The sequence below is a fragment of the Papaver somniferum genome, chromosome 2 (genome assembly GCF_003573695.1).
Source record: "Papaver somniferum cultivar HN1 chromosome 2, ASM357369v1, whole genome shotgun sequence".
Taxonomy (NCBI): Eukaryota; Viridiplantae; Streptophyta; class Magnoliopsida; order Ranunculales; family Papaveraceae; genus Papaver; species Papaver somniferum.
Genome location: NC_039359.1, coordinates 196,007,690 through 196,025,692, shown reverse-complemented (window position 1 = coordinate 196,025,692; position 18,003 = coordinate 196,007,690). Strand labels below are relative to the sequence as shown.

The 18,003-nt window shown below is 36.3% G+C and overlaps 1 protein-coding gene across 2 annotated transcripts; it reads right to left on the bottom strand.

The window, feature by feature from the left end:
• Nucleotides 1-346: 346 nt before the first annotated feature.
• LOC113350131 (basic 7S globulin-like) lies at nt 347-2,244 on the bottom strand. 2 transcript variants are annotated; one of them, XM_026594216.1, is made up of 2 exons: nt 1,978-2,244; nt 347-1,937 (listed from the first exon to the last, which is right to left on the bottom strand). In XM_026594216.1, the coding sequence occupies exon 2, from the start codon at nt 1,921-1,923 to the stop codon at nt 571-573; it is 1,353 nt and encodes a 450-aa protein (XP_026450001.1). In that variant the 5' UTR covers nt 1,924-1,937; nt 1,978-2,244; the 3' UTR covers nt 347-570. The 2 variants fall into 2 exon arrangements, with proteins under 2 accessions (XP_026450001.1, XP_026450000.1); XM_026594215.1 differs by having other exon boundaries at nt 347-1,943; nt 1,984-2,244.
• Between the last annotated feature and the right edge of the window lie 15,759 nt (nt 2,245-18,003).

Here is an 18,003-nt window from a genome sequence, read left to right as displayed (position 1 = left end):
ATGCATGTCCATATAAATTTAAAATATAAAATTAAAGACAAAACATATAAAATAAAAATGAGTTTAAAAACAAAATTTTGAAAGTGGAAACATAAAATAAAATAAAAATGAGTTTAAAAACCAAATTGAAAGTAGAAAAATAAAAATAAAAATACTTCGTACAGGATAAAAATTCAAATAAAAATAATAAAGAACTTAAAAGATGATAAAACATTTAAATGGAATAGATAAGTTTTTCAAAAAAAAAAAAAAACCTAACTATTCATCTCTAGTTTGAAATTGGTTATTTTGAAAATGAGGATGGGCCGAAAGAGGGAAAATGTAGGTTGAGATTTGTGGGCTCAAAAATCAATATTATTAACGACTGCGTACATTCTTTAGCAGTTATTTTTTCGATTCAACCTGTCTATCATTTACATATAAGAGTTTAAGACGACATGCTCGAAGTCAGGGTCGCTAGCCGTGGCCAAAACATTGTTATTTTATTGAAAGACGACTAAACTAACTAACATCGACGTTGCTTTTCAAAGTAGATCGATTATTTATGGAGTTACATTTTATAGACCACTTTTAAGGACTCGATCCAAAATTGAAATTACTACAGGTAGTACGGCGATAGAGCAAGGAAGAACTAAACCCTAGTCTAGAAGTAGTAAGATCAAACTGAAGTAAGTTATCTTCAAGTTGATGAGCTCCGATAACGATTGAAGATCTAGTAGTAGTTCGAACTCCAGCATGGCCACCATCCACAAAAGCTAAACACGACACGTTCTCTTTTACCTGTACCATTGAGTTTGATCCAACTATCCTCCAAATGACCCTATCCATATGCAAAACTAAGTCGATATTGGGTACACCGGGTCCAACTCGAGTACTTCCCAGACTTGTCGAGTTAAAACATAATCCAAATGGTGCAACTGGATCCACTCTCGGAATGGTTGAAGTTTCATTAGCAAAGAACTGCGCAACAGCTTTGTATATTGAAGTTTCTAAAATAGTGTATTGTACTACTGTACTGATCTTGGTCCCTCCAAAACCATGTGAATCCATAGACAACAGGGAAGTATTCACTGGAACAAGCTTATTATTGATCTTAATGGATCTTACTCCTATGTAATACTCTCCTTGTCTACTGATGATTAGTGGGGTATAACTGAGTGATTGTGAGATATCGATTCCAGGCCGCATCATATATGGACCGCCGCCAAAGAATAAAACACCTGATTCACCAAGGCACATAGCAAACTTATGTTGAAACCCGAAGTGTGAAGTTAGTTGGGTTGGTAATGCAATCTGGGTTTGCCCGAGTCCAGCTATTCCTTGAACACCCGTTGGCAGTGCTCCCCCTTGTACCAAGAAGGATGGTGCGCAAGCAAAGAGAAAACGAGGAATGGTGAGAACTGGACCTGGTTTCGAACCGTCTGTAGATTGAATTGAGAGTACATCTTCTCCAAGTTCTCCAGGTCCACTTCTATGAGTGACTGGATTAAATGAAACTAGCCCGCATGTGTTGTTATGACATCCTGGTCTTGACGGAGACCCGCTACACGTGCGACACCAGTGGATATTGGCGATGGAGCATCGAGATGAGTGACAAGGAGGAGCATGGTATGTCGACGATAAATACTCATGATCACAAGTAACCCACAAGAAACGTCCGTTTAGATCGATAACAAATGGCAGGGGTGTTAACGGAGTTCTCTTATAGATTTTTGCGACATAGAGATTAGTAGCATTATCTCTATGGATTGGTAAGACGAGTGCGTTAGCTTTGAAGTCACTTGGTCTTTGTTGGGCTTCGCATGGTAAGTGAGAGATCACAGATACAAAGATGATGAACAGAAGAAAGTAATGATGTGATGATGGAGGAGCCATTAGTAGGTGTAGAAGTGATAGTTGTTGAGCTTTAGGTAGTCTTTTCATGCATGCAAAAGAAGATATATATGGATATATATATATATATATATATATATATATATATATATGCGGTTTCAGTTTAGTCTTTTAGTGTTAGATGATGAGTACGAGGGAGTGACAGTTTCAAAGATGAAAAGAGACATAACAGGTGTTTATGTCTTCATTCCCACTTTAGCATTCTAGTGATACAAAGATGAATTGATCATATCCATACCACCTAAAAGGAACAAAAATTTCAGGTAGCTGTGATTCGTAATACAGAGCTACTTGGCATCGTGTGGATACACTTCAATCGTAATTTGCCACTTATATCCCAAATCACAACCTTGGCCGAAAGTGAGGTTTCCTAGTTTTGCAAATTGAAATGTGAAATCACCTCAAGTCCTCGGGAATTTTCTTTTTCTATCCCCACCCACCCCCTCATATTTCTTTTTATTTTTCATTATTATTTTTATTTTATTTTATTTTTATTTTTTTTTGGGAAAGTTAAACATTCTGGTTAAATTTAAAAATTAATTTCGAACCCCTTAATTAATAAAAATGATTGTTAAAAAGAAAATTATGAGAAGGTGAACACAAAATGACCCAGAAAATTAAAAATCGTTGTCAAGTCGCTAACTGGGGTCTATATAAACCAATTCAACTCGAACCAATATTTTCTTGTGTACACGCTATTTTTTCCAGACGCTCACATTCATTTGTAATCTAAAGTCCGTCTACGATGTGATCGGACCACATACTCATAAATCTTGACACCTACATAACTTTAATACTTGCCCCCTCTAAAACCCCGTAAAGCATTCACTATTTAAAAAAAAAAAGTAAGAAGTTAACCTTTTTTAAGTTAAATAAGTAGTAAAACGGTTATGGAATTTTATTTTCAACTTTAATACGTGTCAACATATAAAAAGAGGTCACATATATACTTGAAATATGTGGCTCGACCGTATCGTAGCGGCTCCGGTGACCTAACTAGGATAAATATGTTAATTAAATTTCAAAAATCATACCCATATCAAACTTTTTTAATTAATGTGTTGGGTGGGTGTGGAACCAGAGTGTGTTAACAAGGAACATGTATTGTTTTGCTATTAGTTTTCAAATTTTTCCAAACAAACCATATTCATGGTGGAGCAATCACAGGACACAACACGTGAGAGAGAGAATGTTGATAACAGTCGTGGAAGTTGAAACTGCTGCTTCAACTTCTTATTAGACGTCAATTCTCTGGTTTAAATACTCTCATTTGAATGTGACAATCTTAGTTTTCTGCATTTAATCCACCAATTTCCTTTCAATAAACTTGTGAGCCACTTAACATTCACTGCTAATAAAATTATCAACTAAGCATTTAAACATGTTCAAAATTCAAATAACGAGATGTCTCAACTGCATATTAATGTAAGATGTATCGATTTGATGAAGCAGTTATATTTTTGATTGAACTATGGGTTTTCCAAGGGGGAAGAGTTTTACATACGGATGTAAATAATACCTGCACATACTCGGCATGCATGTATCTGCGCAAGTCTGCTTGTATATGTAGGAGCCAAATGCATGCTACAGTTTGCTGTGGGCCGACCGTTCTAGACTAATTAGTTTAAATGGGCGGGCTCGGCTTGGCACCCATTTGAATTTTCTTAGGGATTTAGTTTTACAATTATATGTTTTCATTATATTTTGGATTATAATTTTTATTTTCAGTTATAGTCTACATATAGAAGAGTAATTATTTAAGATTGTTTTAGATTACAGTTCATTCGATCTCCATATCCGAAAGAAGGGATTAAATCAGCGGAAAATGGGTCATTTGTCTAAATATTTTTAAAACATGGTTCAAATGGACGAGTAAAAATTAGTATGCGTGAAATGGACAAATTTTTTTTAGCAAGGATGAAACTGGATTCATCCTGGCTTAAACTTAAAAAATAGTGAGGATGAAACTAGATGCATTCTGTGTAAATTAAAAAATAAGAAAAAGTATTTGAAAATTTGCAGGATGAAACTGTTTACATCCTGACTATTTCTACATTTTGGTCCATTTAAACAGTATCAAAATCTAAGTGTCATTTTCACCCAGGAATTATTGATTTTAGTCTTTTTAACCAATTTTGTGTTAAATCAGTTACTACAGAACTTTAAAAATACAAAAAGCCCGTAGTCTCCTCTCTGATCTGGTTAATAGAATAGGCTTTGCAATAAGCACTTAATAGTTCATACCTACAACCAACAGGAGAGACTTAAAAGAACACATAAAATTTAGAATAAACTTGTATTCCTCATGGATAAAAAAAACTAATAACACTAGACCTCCTTATTAGGCGAAATGCTATGTAGCAATATTCTTCCCATGAAAACCAACAAGGAACATGTTTTGTTTTGGCACCAGTTTTCGAATTTTTGTTTACTGCCAAAGATTCCCAAAAATCCATATTCATGGTGGAACAATAACATGACACAACGCGTTAGAGAGAGAATGTTGATAATAGTCGTGGAAGTTGTTACTGCTATTTCAGCTTCTTATTAGTAAATTCTCTGGTTTAAATACTCCCATTGGATGTGTCAATCCTATTTGCTTCTTTTAATCCACCAATTTCCTTCCAATAAACCCATGAGTCACTTGACTTTCACCAAAATACTGAATAAAATTATTCTTGAATTCAAAACGAAGCATTTTGATGGGTTCCAACAACGAGATGTTTTAACTGCATAATAATAAAAGATGTATCGATTTGCTGGAGCAGTTAGATTTTTGATTGAACTACTTCGTTGATGTATAGGTTTACGAGTGTGGAGAGTTTTACGTTTGTTTGTAAATAATGCCTGCACATACTCGGTCTGCATGTATCTGCTCGAGTCTGCATGTATCAGAGGAGCCAAATGCCTGTTATAGGCTGCTTGGTCTGGGTTAATTAGTTTAAATGGTCGGGTTCGGACTTTTCCTAAAATTTAATAACCTGATCAGGTATATGACCAGACAATCCGGCTTGGTACCCTTTGAATTTTCTTAAGAGTTTTAGTTTTACAGTTACGTGCTTTGGTTATATTTTGGATTATAATATTTTTATTTCTATTATACATGTAGAAGATTAGATTGTTTTAAATTACAGTCATTCGATCTCCAAATTCCAAAGCATGAATTAAATCGGTTACTACAGAACATTAAAAGTACAAAAGCGCGTAGTCTCCTCCCTGGCCTGGTTAATAGATAGGCTTCGTAATACGCACTTAATAATTCATACTTATGACCAGTTGAGCAGACTTAAGAGAACACATAATATCCAGAACAAACTTGTAATTCTCAGTGATAAAAAAAACTAATAACATTGGACCTCTTATTTAAGCCATTGAACTCATTGAATTAAGAAAAGAATCCTAAAAGGAAACTACTTCTATAACTAGGGATCTAAAACAAATTCTTAAAACTAAATAATTTTCAAACGTAAACTAATTCCTAAATTAAGAGAAAGTTGTAGAGATTTCTTACCATAATCCTTGCTTTTATTAAGTAGTGAGGGATTTCTTATCATTCCCTCTCCCTTAAGATTACTTGACTTTGATCAAGCCCAATCGATAAGCCACAGGTCTTATACGCTCTAAAATCATATACGGCCCAAGATATTTTGGAGTGTAGATGTGACAAAACGAGTTACTGGTTTTTACGGAATTGAGGTACGGAGGAAACTCCTTGAACCGACCGAACTGTCAAACTTCACACAGATGCATTTGCAAGAAGGGAGTGCTTTGAATTCGAGAGATCAATCTGTAGTACTCCGGCCTAAACCAAGACAATGGCCGTTCCAGAGTAAATTCAGTCACAAGAGAGGATGGGTCGATCTATAGGAGGGAAGCTGAGAAATGTGTGAGATCAATGGTGATCGAAGATTGTAGGTGTGTTGTGTATTCTGAAAATAAGATAAGTTCTGAATGATTTAATTTGCTCAGAAGTTGAGTTGTTAATCTCGTGTTGTTGCTGGACGTAAGATTTTCCTCCTTTTTCAATCATGATTCAGAGACTTATTTATATCGCTAGAATTGTAAACACCATGATCCCATGAAGTGTGACAGTTGATGGGATCAAAAAGTGGAGAAATGGAAATTGTGTGTTAAAACCAGTTGCTCAACGTGCAGACACTTGGTCGATTTTCCATCCACTACTTTGTTAACTCCTTCAACTGATTGCACGACTTGCTCACATTCTCATCGTGAGTATGAACACACGTGTCGTAAACCGCCAGACCAAAAACCCTAGTTAATATCCCCCAATGTGACACGATTGATGTCTCGTGATTGTGGAGTCTGCAAGGCAGACGTGTATTTAGTTAGTCAGTTGCTGACTTCATGGGACGATGAGTCCATGTATTGCTGAATTGAACATGATTTGCAAATGTTCTGAAATTCATGAATTGAACATGTCTGTTGAGACAGAGGTATAATTCTCAAGTAAACGTTGATAGTTAAGGTGAGCAAATTTTGCTCATTCGATGAATTGTTGAATATTGAGAATCAAACCAATATTCCTTGGTTTGAGAAAATATTGCTCATCTGAGAAAATGTTGCTCGTTTGACGAATAATTGGTAGCGTAACCAGATAAAATATTAAATTAAGATACTGGCAACTGGAGAGTACCATAAGATCAACGTAAAATTATTAGCGTTTGAATCTGGGATTATGAACCTTGGACTCGAAACCCTAATTTGATCAATTGATGGTCTATTGACAATTAACCATGGAATGAAGGAGGGACCGGCTATATGGATGATGGATCAACCATGTAGCGCCCAGATGCTCCAGTGAGCAAAATACCAAAGTCTCTTGAAGACGTTGATGAAAGGATGATTCATTTATTAAAATAATGCTCGTCTGAGCCTTATGTGATAAACCCTAAGTAATTATGACGGGATGAGGGACCGACCAAGGCGTCATGAAACCAGCCCTGGGTGGTCACGGGATCGAATGACGATCGTTTTACGAAGTTCGAAAATTATTTGGAAGAGTTTGAACCTAATATGAACAAATTAGGTCAAATGATGAAAATATGTGGGACCGGCCTTTTGCAAGCCAAGGAGCCAACCTTGGTTGGTCAAGGTAATATGCTCGCGTCACCAAAGTGTTCGTGTCTCAGTCCTGAGAATTTTGATATTTTCTGATGTGCATTTGAGCAATCATTTGGGAAAATATGAAGAAATCAGGGGTTTTTGCTAAAACTGAGGAAACTTCATGAGATGAAGGAAAAATAATAATAAAATGAAGGAATCATGAAATGTGGGACCGGCCATAGTCAAAGCATGACCGGACGGCTAACGAGCCCGGTCCCATAGCATTTTTCCTAATTTTATTATATTTTTCATGATTTTATGAAAATATCATGAAATCAAGGAGTTTATTGAAATAAATGAATTTTCCTTGAAGTGAAGGAGTTTCCATGAGATGAAGGAAACAAATAATATAATAATAATAAAATAAGGGCGTGTGGGACCGGCTTGGGCATGGTCGGCCGGTTAAGGCCGGTCCGTGAGTTTTCCCTAATTTTATATAATTTTATGTATTATTTCCATGATTTAAAAGAATTTTCATAATTTGAAGGAAATACCATGAAATCAAGGAATTTCATGGGATCAAGGAAACATAAAAATAATAATAAAATAAAGGGTGTGTGGGACCGTCTAGGGCATGACCGGCCAGCTAGGGCCCGATACCACGAATTTTCCTAATTTATCTTATTTTTTCATAGTTTGGAGGAAATACCATGAGATTAAGGAGTTTTCATGAGATTAAGGAAATAATAATAAAATAATGAGGAATCATGAGGTGTGGGACCGGCCATGACTAGGGCATAGCCGGCCAGCTAATAGACACTGTCCCACAACACCTTTCTCAATTTTATATTATTTCTTTGATGCGAAGGAAACACCATGGAACTGAGGAGTTTCCTTAAAACGAAGGATATTTGTTCAAATGAAGGGATTTTCATGAGATCAAGGAAAATAATAAAAAAATATGATAAAATATAAAATTGGGCGTGGGACTGGTCACGACACGACCGGACGGCCGGTGGGCCCAGTCCCCCAACGTCTTGGTTAATATTTTATTATTTATTACTTTCTTTCCTATTTTTCCCATCGTGTTTTGAGAGGCTCGTTCGTGTTTTGAGAGGCTCGTTCGTGCATTCAGGTGCTCGTTAGTGCATTATTGTTGAGTAGACTTGCATCATTTGGGTCGGGGCTTAGTCGAAGGTAGCTCAGATGCCCGTACCCTGAATATTTATTACTAACCCATGGAGCTCTATCGAGAAAACCATGAATTGAAGTAACGAAATATTATGAAAAACATTGAATATTTTTTCAAGGATTCAGTGAATGAATCTAATGATTTAGGAATAATTAATTGATGGCTCTATACTAGTATGATCGTCTAGGAGTATTAATTATTCCGGAGTTGAGTGATATGAGCTTGTTGAAGCGTCATATTTCTTCTATACAGTCAGGGAAAACATTGTTACATCCTGAAGACGTTATTGCTCTATACTAGCAGGCAAGCTGTCTAAGAGCCGTCTAATCTTGCGATTCTATATGGAAGTAATCACTGAAGTTGCTCAGTATTCATGAGATATGTCGTTGCCTCAGTTGAGAGACTACACGTCTACATATACTCTGGGAGACAGTATTCTCAGTCAGAGATTCTCGTGGCATGAGTTTTCACGCTTTCGATAAGAGACATGAGCCTCAATACTCGTCTGATTGCTAGATCAGGAGCATATATAATTATGGGTTTACGATTTTAGACCTTGTCAAAAATCCACCATCTACATTAAGTCCCCTGCTTAGTGAGAACAGTCATGTTCCTCAGTTAGCACCAAATGGTGATTTTCCGGTTGCAAACAATATAAGCAATTGAACTTAGTCGTAAGTTAAGACGTTACCGGATTTTTGATAGTTCGAGAAAACTACAGTTTGAATGAATATCCCAGTGTCATGATAGAGCATCGTCTAGTGAGCATAACTTGGCGTTGAACCGCTTATTTTGATGACGGGACCTCGGTTGTTTTAGGATTCACAGGCTGGGCCCAATAAGGAAATCCCAGTGAGATTAGATTTTGGAAATAAAATTTGATATAAAAGGGAATTAATCTCCTTTTTTTATTTATTTCTCCCACACGACCGACCACCACCTTCATTTCTTCATCCTCCTCACGTCCAAGCAGAGAAGAAGAGAAAAAAAAATTCGCTGGGATCATCACTGTCGGCCGCCGTCCGTCGCCGTTAACGTCTGACCAACTTCCGGCCGATACCGACCAAGTAAGCAAAAAAAAAAAATCAGAAGTTTATAGTTTGTTCATAAGTTGTTCATGTTGATATTATATATGTGTACGTATATGAGTGTGAGTTTTGTTGAAACCCCTTGCTTTAGAAAACGTATGTTCGTTCGATCGTTAGTTTAAGAAACTAGTAATAATCCCTGACTTAGGAGAGAGATTTTTTTTTATATATATAGACCTGTGTCCAGTGATAAAATTTTGTTTATGAGCTTTCATGAAAACCAAGACTTTATCTTGAAAGATGTGAGCCTTCACAAAATCGAAATAAACCTTCGTTCTGAAGACAAATGATAGTACGAAGGAAAACATTTTTTTTTATAAAACCATGGACTGTTCATGGATTTTTTTTTTGATGAGACCGTGGAATGTCCACAAATTTTATTTACGTGAGCCTTGCTCACGTCAAAAAAAAGTTTTTTTTTATTTACGTGAGTTAATCACATTTTATATATTATTTATGTAAATATATATATTATTTTCTTTAAAAATCAAAACTTGAGTTTTGTGTACTCCTTAGAAGTAAACAATTATTTATGATGAAATAATGTTTTAGTTTTCATAATTCTATGGTGAATGTTCGCACAGTAGAAATATTCATGATTTTATGAAAATCTGAGTTTTGCTCGTCTTTTGTAGATTCGAAGAAACGAGTAAGTTTTGAAGTGTTAACTCTTGCATTACCATCACTACTGTTAGTGGAATCTTAAAAAGGTAAGAGTTGAGAATTACCATTTTGTAGATGCTTGCATGAGCATTTTTCCAATTACTTCATTCCATTGACGTTTGCATCTTGCATGAATGATATACTGAAGCAGAGTATTGTGTGTATGTTACAGCTACCTTGCAAGGATGTATGATTCCCAATCCAATGACGCCTCCAGAAATGATACACGGGTGGATAATGATGCCTCCAGGGAGGATTCATTCATAGAAAATGATGCTTCTAAGGATGATTCATGCATGGATGAGACTTCCATTGGTGAAGATGAGACCCCTGGAATTAAGAACGTTCCGAACATAGAGGATACATTCTTCGTGGATCAAGGGCCTGAAAAGCGTCTCAAAACTCCATCATTTCTTCTTTGATAAATCCTAGAGAGGTTACTCAGAAAAAATTGGTGACTCCTCAGGCAACTATTCGGTTCTGTCTTGAACGAGGATATTTTTCTGCATCAATCATTGAATTCAAGCTTTCTCTCGACGGCCCTTAGAAAAGTTTTCTGGATGGGAGAGATACGTACTAAGTTTTCCTTGTGTTCGAGCCAAGTTGCATGACGCACAAGTAATACAGGTTATTCAAGCTTCTGGATATCTGTTCATCTTTCATATGCCGATGGGGAGAGTTTACCATTACTTTAGAGGACGTAGTTGCTTTGCTGCATCTTCCCATCACGGGTAACCTTCCTGAAGGTCTTTCTTCATCAGAGGAAATTGAAATCTCCAACATCTTGACAGCTGCAATGGAGAAGATTAATAAGGAATCCGGCAGTAAAGGTTGCTATGCTTATTGGTTAATACATTGGTGGCCGAGAGATACTCCTTTGGAGTGGCCCGTTGACGGTACGTTATCTATTGCTGCTTTCTTGTGTTTATGGTTGTACAGAGATGTATTTGAAGATGCTGGAAATTTTTTGAAGCCGTTCGTGATTCCCTCTGCGATTAAGATGGCTCAGGATGATCAGCTACCCATAGGTAGTTTGTTCTTGGGTTCTTTGTACTCTAACTTGGACTCCTTGGTTATAGACTCCTGTATCTCGAATGGTTTTATGAAAATTGAATGCTATGCCAACACAATGTTTCTTCAAGCTTTGATGTGGGAGCGTTTCAAGAATTATGCACCCATTCCCCGTACCATCTTGTAAAGATTGAATGCTTATGCTCGTCATGTTTTCCTGAGAAGGCCAATGCTAGGATTATGCGTTGGTCCACAAAGCAACCCCGACTCAAAACCCGCTTCATTGATGTCTTAGACCGTGAATCTGAATTCAACTTCCGCCCATGGGTGTTAGTTCCTCCTTATATTTCTCAGTTGACAACTTGTAACACTGAAGAGAGCATGATTGAAATATGGTGCTGATTTGGACGATGGAGAGAGGTTTTTTATGTTGAGTTGCACTCCTGGTCATTTGATATCGATAATACATGGAGAATTCTTAGTGTAAGAATACAATATTGATAGGGAGGCTCGTAAAATGGGTATGGATCAGTGTGTCCCGACTTTTCGAAGAAGGAATCCCTCAGTTGAACAGCTCATGACCCGTCTGGACCGCACACATGTGGAAGGAAGTGAATTCTGGTTCCCATCTGTGAGAGAATCACATATGTAACTCCAGGTTACATAGACTTTTGGGATCAACAACTCAGGCGTTTACTTGATTTCGTGGGAGTTGATCAACCTTTAGTGAAGGATCCTCCTTCTGCTGAGATGATTGCTACTCGGCCAAGATTGAAGCATTTCCCTGGTGGTGATAAGTGGAAAATATCTCCAGGATGTTCACAAGTAAGTATTCTTTACGAAGTCTTCATAAAATTATGATAATTGCGTTTTGATTATTGCATCAAAATTTTCTACAGGACGGTCGTAATGTAAGACCTCGAATCGATGTAGACCTCTCAGAAACTGAAGCAACTATTCATGGTGGAGAAGGCAGGAATAAGAATTATAAGATGTTACCTAACACCATAAAGTCCCCAATGATCTCTTTGGTGAGTTATCGATATATCTTTTACTATGAATTCTTCTCGTCCACGTAATTAGGATTGTTAAACCAATATTTGCTATTCCATTGCAGAATTTTGCTCCATCAAGTATCGACGGTCTTCAGTTCTCTGCTGTTGGACAGACAGTTTCTGACTTGATTGATGAAGAAGAAGCCGTAAGTATTCCTTCGTATATTCAATTATGATGCTTTATAGACAAAATCACTAATTACTTAAGGATATATCCAGGAGGTTGTCTCCATGGAGGTGGATAGTACCAATGATATTCGTTTGGGAGACGGCGATAAAGGAAACTCCCAGAGCTCGAAACCGAATAAAAATAATGGCGTTGTTAATGTTGACGCGAGTAATTCTAGTTTTTTGAACTCTTCGGAAGTCATCCAAGTAATTGTTTCTCTTGAATTTTTTCCATAGAAGAATAAACTCGTTGATTTATGAGTGAATGAATGAAAATGTATGCGAATATATAAAAAGCTTTGCCGAAAATACGTCACAAAAAATTCAGAATTCAGTCTTTTAGCAAAAACGCCATAAAATCTTCGTCCGGTGTCAGATTTTCGCAACCCACATATGTATCCTTATGCCCAGGAAATTTCCAAGGTTTTAAACAGAATCATTTTAAGTTTTGAGCACGTTTAGGGTCCGAAATAGACGAAACAGTAAACATCCAGGAGACTTTCAGGAAATTTTCAGCTGTCATGTCGCCCTATGTTTTGACCACATCTTTTTGCTCGCTCATCCAAATGCTATGAAATTTTGATATGTTGTAGGTAACATCCATACAAAGAGAATGGTGTATAACCAACCCTTTATTCGTCACAAATTTCTCCCAGTTCGTCGTTTTGTACAGAGCAGTGTAAAATCTTCTCAGGCGAGCTTGTTGTAAAACGTGTTTTTGTAACTTTCATGTTATTTGTTGATGTCCAGCATGAAAAATGAAGAACCTTGATGATGTTAAATCACTTGTATGCTGTATTTTATGATTTCCTTTGATTCCATGCTCGAATGATCCTAATCTCATGTAATCTTCGTATTAGGTGTCAAATATCGAAGTTGAGAATGAAGGAGCTAATAATGATGGCTTGAGCAACACAAAGGTTATTGATGAAGGAACAACCATCTATGCACCTCAAATTCATGAGGGAGTTGTTGTTGATGTTGTTTAAGAGACCGAGACTTCAATTATTGTTGCTTCAGTAGCGAAAGAAGCTGAACCATGCATAGAAGAAACTGGAGAAACCGTTGCTATGATTGTAGAAGTTGCTCCAGTGATTGAGAATCGTATAGTGGCGCATGAATAACCGAGTGCAGGGATTGCTTTTGATCGTCCATTTGACGCATCACTCCCATATCATGAACTAGTTGGTGGATTTAGTGTTCCCGTTGGGTATGCCAAATTGTACGAGAAGATACGGAAGAAATTTGGTCACATCATCGTTGCTAAAGACCCAAATGTTAGAGCACTCGCGGTTGAACCCACTAGCATTGGTATGTCAAGTTAGTTTTCAATTTTAGTTGACAAAATGCATTCTTGATTTAGCATACTAAAGATAGTTTCATACTAGATTAGGTCTAAGAAGTTGAATCGAAGCTATCCTTAAAGGATGAAGATTGAAGATTGAAGACTACAAGAAGACATCAACAATTAATTCATCAACAAAGGTATGTGATTGATTTCATTTGGATTCTTGTTCAATTCTACCTTTCTAATCTATCAAGATAAATGCTCACTCTACGGAACAATTCCAATGACAGTAACTGTACATTTATGTATATATACTTGAGGATATTTGATTCATGATCTTGGAAAATAACCTTTATCCTTATAAAGAATCTCATGTTATAGTGAATGAGCTTATGAATCCAATGAGCCAAGAATCACTCAATTCCGAGTTATAACGATGAAGTTATGAGTGATTTATTAAAGTAACAATTATAAGTGTTGCTGTAATTGTTACAGTTCGTTAGTAGGAAACAATCCATGGGCTGTTTGTAATAGTTCACGGACTTGGGCCCAATTGAGTGACTAGAAGTATTTTTTAGTCAAATTGGTGATTTTTGCTTGTCTACGCAAGATGGCTATTAATCCAAACATATTTGATTACCATATTAAAGTGTTTGTGATAACTTTTAATTCCTGCCTAAGTTAAAATGTGATTTATTCACATAAATAAATATTTTCTGATTATTTATTTATTTAATTATTTATGCATAATATTTGTAACTTAGGAAAGACTCCCATAATTAGGAGAGTCTTGAAAAAGGAAAATAGCCTAAACCCTAAGCTTAGTTTTCAAGCTAACTTTTCACTATAAATAAAGGGTTCATGAGTTTACACGTTTTCATCCCCTTTGGAAAATTGGCGTAAGCTTTGCAGGTTGTTTCCATGTCTTCTGTTCTTCATGAACAAGAGTGAAATAAAAGTCTTTGTATTGGGGATCACAAAGTTGAGTTGGATTTTATCTTCGTGATTGATCACAACTTGTAATCTAGGTTTTTCACCTCTAGTCTATTCTAAGGTTTTCTCTGCTGATACAAAACCATTCAAGGGTTGTTGATCATTAACCCTAGGTTTTGATAGATTTCAGTTTCCGATCGTATACCAACACTTGTTGTCGAAATCGGAGACTAGAAAGAAAAACTTCTATTGAGGCATCTCGTAAAAATCCTTGAGAAGTTTTAAACAAGATATCTCTAGATTTATTTTAGTTGTTCTTGTTGTAGAGTTATTAGGTTTCTCTTATTTTTATTGAAGAGTATACTAATCCCTAATCTACAAGTTTGTTTTCATATTACTTTTACCTAGTAATTTTTTTTATCAAAACAAACACAAGATTTCCAAAACCTTGATTCACATCTAAAGGGAAATCAAACTGGTGTTTTGTGCAAACAAAATATCAAATCATATCAATCGTGTTGGTGTATCTTTTAAAGAGAACCTTGGTTTCTGCTAGAAGGTTTGCGTGAAGAATTTCTAAAGAGAATCGGTATTCTGCTAGGAGTTGTACAAGTGCTGAAGGAGGTATTACATCTAGTCCGAATAGGTAGTAGGAAATTGGTGTAACAGCTTATAATCAGTGTGTGTTTATTCTGGACTAGGTCCCGAGGTTTTTCTGCATTTTCGGTTTCCTCGTTAACAAAATTCTGGTGTCTGTGTTATTTCTTTTCCGTATTATATTTTATTTATATTATAGAAATATCATAAGTTGTGTGTTAAGATCAATCAGTTCTTGTATCCGACCTTTGGGTTGTTGAGTGAATTGATTGAACTTGAACATTGGTCTTTGGTACCGTTCAAGTTAATCCTCTTATATTCAATCGAGCTCGCAAGTTCCTATTTGCTGATTGCGGATTGAATCAAGAGATAGAGATATAAAACTCTTTTATATACTTTTAATAGATTGAGTCTAACTGTCTAGTTGATTCTCATGAAAGTATATTGGAGTTTGTCTATTCAGATTTCCAAGCGAAATATTGGTTGTGTTTGTTAAACCCCCGCTTTTTCACCAAAGCGTGCTTATTCTTTATCAATGCAAGTAAGTGCCATCTTGAGTATTGTAAGTGATATATGCGCTAGGGCCAGAAATATTGTGACTCCATATATACTCTTTGATTGGGAGTTCAACTTGGATAACTCTGAGAGACTTGGCTTCAACGTGAAGTGGCTTCGTAAGAAGATAAATGCTATCAAGGACTCGTGTGAGAGTAACATACCCTTTCCCAATGACGCTGTGATGGAGAAGGAAGACAAGATTGCTAAGCTGACCGAAGAGCTGAACATGGAGAAGGTGTCCTTACAAGTCTTGAAGGATGCAGAGGAGCAAAAATCTTTCTTTGCTGATTTTCTTTGATTTCCTTTCATAATCTCTTGAACTTCTGAACTTCTGAGAGATGTGAGGTTTTATTTTTGGTTTTGATTGGTTTTGGATAAGTAGTTAATTGAGGATTTTCTTTGGGTTTAATAGAGATTTTCTTTAAGTAAACTGAATTTTGATAAATTGTTGAATGCAAGTATTGCAAACATTTTGGAGGAATTAAAATACAATGAAAGAAAATTGCTAAACGCTAAATATTTGAGATGTTCGTGTCACGTCTTGAACATCCAATACCTCGGATATCCAAAAACTTAAATGTCAAAGGCCTTGAGCAAATTCTCGTGTATCACGGCCACGATCTTCTTGCTGTCCATGTTGATTAGTTTGTAGTATCCACCATCGACAGACTTAGAGACCATAAAAGGTCTTTCCCAGTTGGACCTTTTATGGTGTCTGTGTTATTTCTTTTCCGCATTATATTTTTATTTATATAATAGAAATATCATAGGTTGTGCGTTAAGATCAATCAGTTCTTGTATCCGACCTTTGGGTTGTTGAGTGAATTGATTGACACTTGAACAGTGGTCTTTAGTACCGTTCAAGTTAATCCTCTTATATTCAATCAGGTTCACAAATTCCTTTTTGCTGATTGCTGATTGAATCAAGAGATAGAGATATAAAACTCTTTGATATACTTTTTATAGATTGAGTCTAACTGTCTAGTTGATTCTCTTGAAAGTATATTGGAGTTTGTCTATTCAGATTGCCAAACAAAATATTTGATGTGATTGTTAGACCCCTGCTTTTTCAATTGGTATCAGAGCAGGAAAACACGCTAAGACCTCATAAGTCTATGTTTGTAGCAATCTGATTCTATGGACAGAGGTGTTATCTCTATAAACGTACCGCCAGCCTTCAATGGCACGAACTATTTATGTTGGAAAATTGCTATGCGTTCTTTCATTCAAGCGCGAGATTTTCAATTATTGGTTCGTATTGTTAATGGATATGATCCTCCATCAGTTACAGTAGACGGTGTAACTGTTGAAAAGAATATTGGTGATTATAATGATCTTAAGATTCTTGTTGCAAAGCAAAATTATGAAGGATTAAATGCGATCATCCACACCATTACCCCAGATCTTCAGCACCACGTTACTACGTGTAATAAGTCTAAAGATGCTTGGGATATCCTAGAAACCGTATTCGAAGGGAATGCCACAGAGAAAGAAGCAAGGCTTCAAAATCTAGCTTCTGAATGGGAAAACCTTCGCATGTCTGATGATGAAACCTTTGATGAGTTTAACCAAAGAATTTATCAAATAGTTAACTTCTCATTAATTTGCGTAAGGAAGAACTATTCCGGAGAAAGATATTGTGTGCAAAATTCTCAGGTCTCTACCATCAAGATACGAGTCTAAGAAATATGCCATTGAAGAAGGAAAGATCTTTCTACACTTTCCAGAAATACTCTTGCTGGAAAGCTAAAAATCTTTGATAATGAACACGCAAGAAAACAGGTGATCTCTCTTAAAGCTGCAAACAATTCTGAATCCTCTAAGGATAAATCTGGTTCACCAGATACTAAGGATGTTACTCCACGACAATTTAGAAAATTCTTGAGAAACAGGAATTTTTTTTTTTTCTAAAAATGTAACATCTCCTAAGGATGATGTACAATGTTATAACTGTCGTGGTTTCGGGCACTTGTCTTCAGTATGCCCTAGCTGGAGCCGTAGACAATCGGCATATTCAGCAGATTTGCCTACTCTTGATGATGGACCTTAATATTATAATCCTCAAGAGCTCATAGGCGAGGTTGCATTAGCCTCTGGAAAAATTCTTTAGGATACTGATTCTGATTCTGACGAAGAAGTGTTCCATGTTGATCCAGTTACTAATAATCTTCTTAAAGAATGTCATCGGAAACTTTCAGAAGCTAAGAGAACCATTTCTAGTGAGAAAGTTAAATATGACAGACTTCGTAGTCGGAATAAAGACTTGCAAGACCAACTTGATTTTAGTGGTGCAAGTGATTATCTCAAAGAAATACGAAATCTTAAAGAAGAAATCGCCGAAGGCCGTGATCGGGAAATTATTCTTCAAGCAAAGCTAGATAACTTGGAGAACATTGAGATGAACTTGTTATTTGATTTGGAAAAAGAAGATCTTAAAGTTCAATGTGAATCATCCAAGAATGATCTAGTTATTGCGCTTGAGAAGGTCAAAAG

Bases quoted from the DNA above. Each gene is read 5' to 3' on its own strand.
- LOC113350131 (XM_026594216.1), bottom strand. From the start codon at position 1,923: ATGAAAAGACTACCTAAAGCTCAACAACTATCACTTCTACACCTACTA.